General features: G+C 37.7%; 1 protein-coding gene across 1 annotated transcript in view; it reads left to right on the top strand.

The window, feature by feature from the left end:
* Positions 1-2,710, top strand: part of LOC106941030 (hyaluronidase-1-like) — a 21,380-nt gene that overhangs the window by 13,290 nt on the left and 5,380 nt on the right. Inside the window, exon 2 of the mRNA XM_015023951.1 lies at positions 612-1,588. Within this exon, the coding sequence (XP_014879437.1) occupies positions 638-1,588 (951 nt within the window). The 5' untranslated portion in view covers positions 612-637. The remainder of the gene's footprint in view (positions 1-611; positions 1,589-2,710) is intronic.

Raw genomic sequence — 2,710 nt, 5'->3', positions numbered from 1 at the left:
AGATAGATAGATAGATAGATAGATAGATAGATAGATAGATAAATAGATAAGTAAACAGGTATCACACATTCCTATTAAGAATAGTAAAATATTTCATAGGCAATATATTATTAGTTAATACAGTTTTCTAGACAGACTTTGGAAGTTAGTGTTCTAATCATAATTACAATTTAATAGCAATTCATGATTTAAACTAGCAGAAAGATTGTTTATTTTTGAAACACGAAATGGAACTGAGATGTTTTGTTTTGAGCATTAATTTGTTAAAAAATTTTTGGTCAATTTTTTTTTTTTTTTTTTTTTTGTTTCGTTCTGCTGTCCCTCGGGTCGATTCAATGCAGTATCTGATTGATTCAACTTTGCTTTACATCTTAAATGGTAAGAAACCAAGGCCATCATCTCCATGATCATTTTGTCATATTGTGTTTGCAGAAACATGACTGAGTGAACGCTCTTTGTGAAAGAACCAAACTTTCGTTGACAAAGGTCACGTTCACTTTGCAGCCTGAAGTGACCCAAACATTCGACAGTCAAATTATATAGAAAACATAGATTTTTCTGTCAAATGTTGTGTGTCAATTTTACATCTTTTTGTCTTTTTTTGGAAACAGAGGAGTGAAGGTGAGCAGGGACCACCATGAGGACTGTATTCCCCTCTTTCCTCTCTGCATTTGACCAACTGTCCTGGTTGCTCCTTGCTCTGTTTACATCATGCATAGTCCTGGGTTCAGCAGACACAAACCAGACAAGCTGGCCATTATACCCCAAGAAGCCGGTTATTTTCGTCTGGAACGCTCCCACGCAGAACTGTGAGACACGACGAGGTGTTAAGTTATCATTAGACCAGTTTGACATAGTGTCAACCCCCACTCAGGGCGTTGTCGGGCAGGCTCTCACATTGTTCTATAAGGAACGCCTCGGGATTTATCCTTATTATGATACTAAAGACACAGAAGTGAATGGGGGCATTCCACAAAGTGTCAGTCTCTCTCAGCACCTTGAAAAAATGTCTAAGGATCTAGACACATACATACCAGACCGCAAGGCTAAAGGTATGTGTGTCATTGACTGGGAGGAATGGCGCCCCCTGTGGGTCCGAAACTGGTCTGGCAAAGATATCTATAGAAGGAAATCACGTGAGCTGTTGGCCAAAAAGAACTCTACATTGACTCAAGGGCAAGTGGCGACTGCTGCAAAAGAAGAATTTGAACTTTCAGCTCGTCAATTCATGCAGGAGACCCTGAAACAGGGTAAAAATTTGAGACCGAATCAGCTGTGGGGCTTCTACCTATTTCCTGATTGTTACAACCATAACTACAAAGGGAAAATGGATAGCTTCACAGGACGCTGTCCTGATGTTGAGTATGAGCGCAATGATGAACTGAACTGGCTGTGGAATGAAAGCACCGCCCTTTTCCCCTCAATATACCTGGATCCTGACCTGCGCTCCACTGATCAGGCACGGCTGTTTGTCCTGAACAGGGTGAAGGAGGCAATGCGCCTTGCATCTGTTGGGGATGGATTGGCACGTCCTGTTTTTGTTTATAGTCAACCCACTTTCAGAGATGTGATGACCCTTTTAACTGAGGTTGGTTGATTGGAGGAAATAGTGCTGTTGTAAACTGTTATTTTAGTAATCAAGTAATCTTTCAATTATTCTTATGATTAATCAAGCAATCTGATAAAAAAATTAGAAAAAATTATTGGTAAATACTGTTGGACTAGCAACAGTGGGATTATGTGAATATCGGACATTCACATCATCCCACTTTTTCATATGTGTGGAGCCTTAACATTTACTTTTGTGTAGCCTTGAAAATTAGCCTGTAACAGTAGCACCTCACTTTTTAAGTTCACCTGGATAACAATTATACAATTTTTTTTATTATTTTCAATGTAATGATAAATAGCAGGATCATAAAGAAACATAGAAATTGTCTGTACTCCATCTTTTAGTCTATATTTTGATATTCAGTCAGTTTTATAGATTAACTCTCACTTTTCCCAGCCATTTATAACTTTTGTGTCAATTTCTCTGTGTGGCACCTTCGTCACACACAGAGAAACTTGTTTTCCAGTTCGCCCGTAAATCTAATCTATGCATCAGCTAAAGCAGCCCTATATGTTCCCTCTACATGTCTCTGCTCCACCCATATAAATACACCTGCCGCGCTCTGCACCAGCCACTAGGCAGCAGCTCCAGGAGGAGAGTTACACTTTTGTAAAACTATGACCTACCTGATACAGATTTTTGTTGTTTCCTATAATTCCCAAAGTTCAAAAATATTTTATTTTTACTTTTCTATCATGATTATTTATAATTTGAACTAGGGTAATCACTGAAATATTTTTATTTAAAAAAGACAAAAAGTTTGGAGTTGATGTTTAATGTTGCCCGTAACATTTTATATTTGCAGTTAGCTCATTAAGGTTGGACTTTACTATAAAAAAAGCTAAATTTGGTGTGTATTTCTAGAAAATGTGGTTTCTTACTTAAACTGAGATTTCCAAAAGTTTGCCTGCTCATTTAAATACACCATGCTACATGACAAACTGAGGCTGAAATTTCAAAAATATAAAACCTCATTGGTATCTACAGAGTTCAGCTCTGAGTCCATTTACTTCCTTGCTAATTCAACAAAACGCCCCGTGGGGATATAAATTGATGTTATGAGGGAGAATGTGAAAAAATATGAAATGGTAAAGAAGT

The sequence above is a fragment of the Poecilia latipinna genome, unplaced genomic scaffold (genome assembly GCF_001443285.1).
Source record: "Poecilia latipinna isolate Pla-1442-1.1 unplaced genomic scaffold, P_latipinna-1.0 Scaffold3467, whole genome shotgun sequence".
Classification (NCBI taxonomy): Eukaryota; Metazoa; Chordata; class Actinopteri; order Cyprinodontiformes; family Poeciliidae; genus Poecilia; species Poecilia latipinna.
The sequence above is the reverse complement of the archived record's forward strand: the minus strand, read 5'-3'. Positions and strand labels throughout refer to the sequence as shown.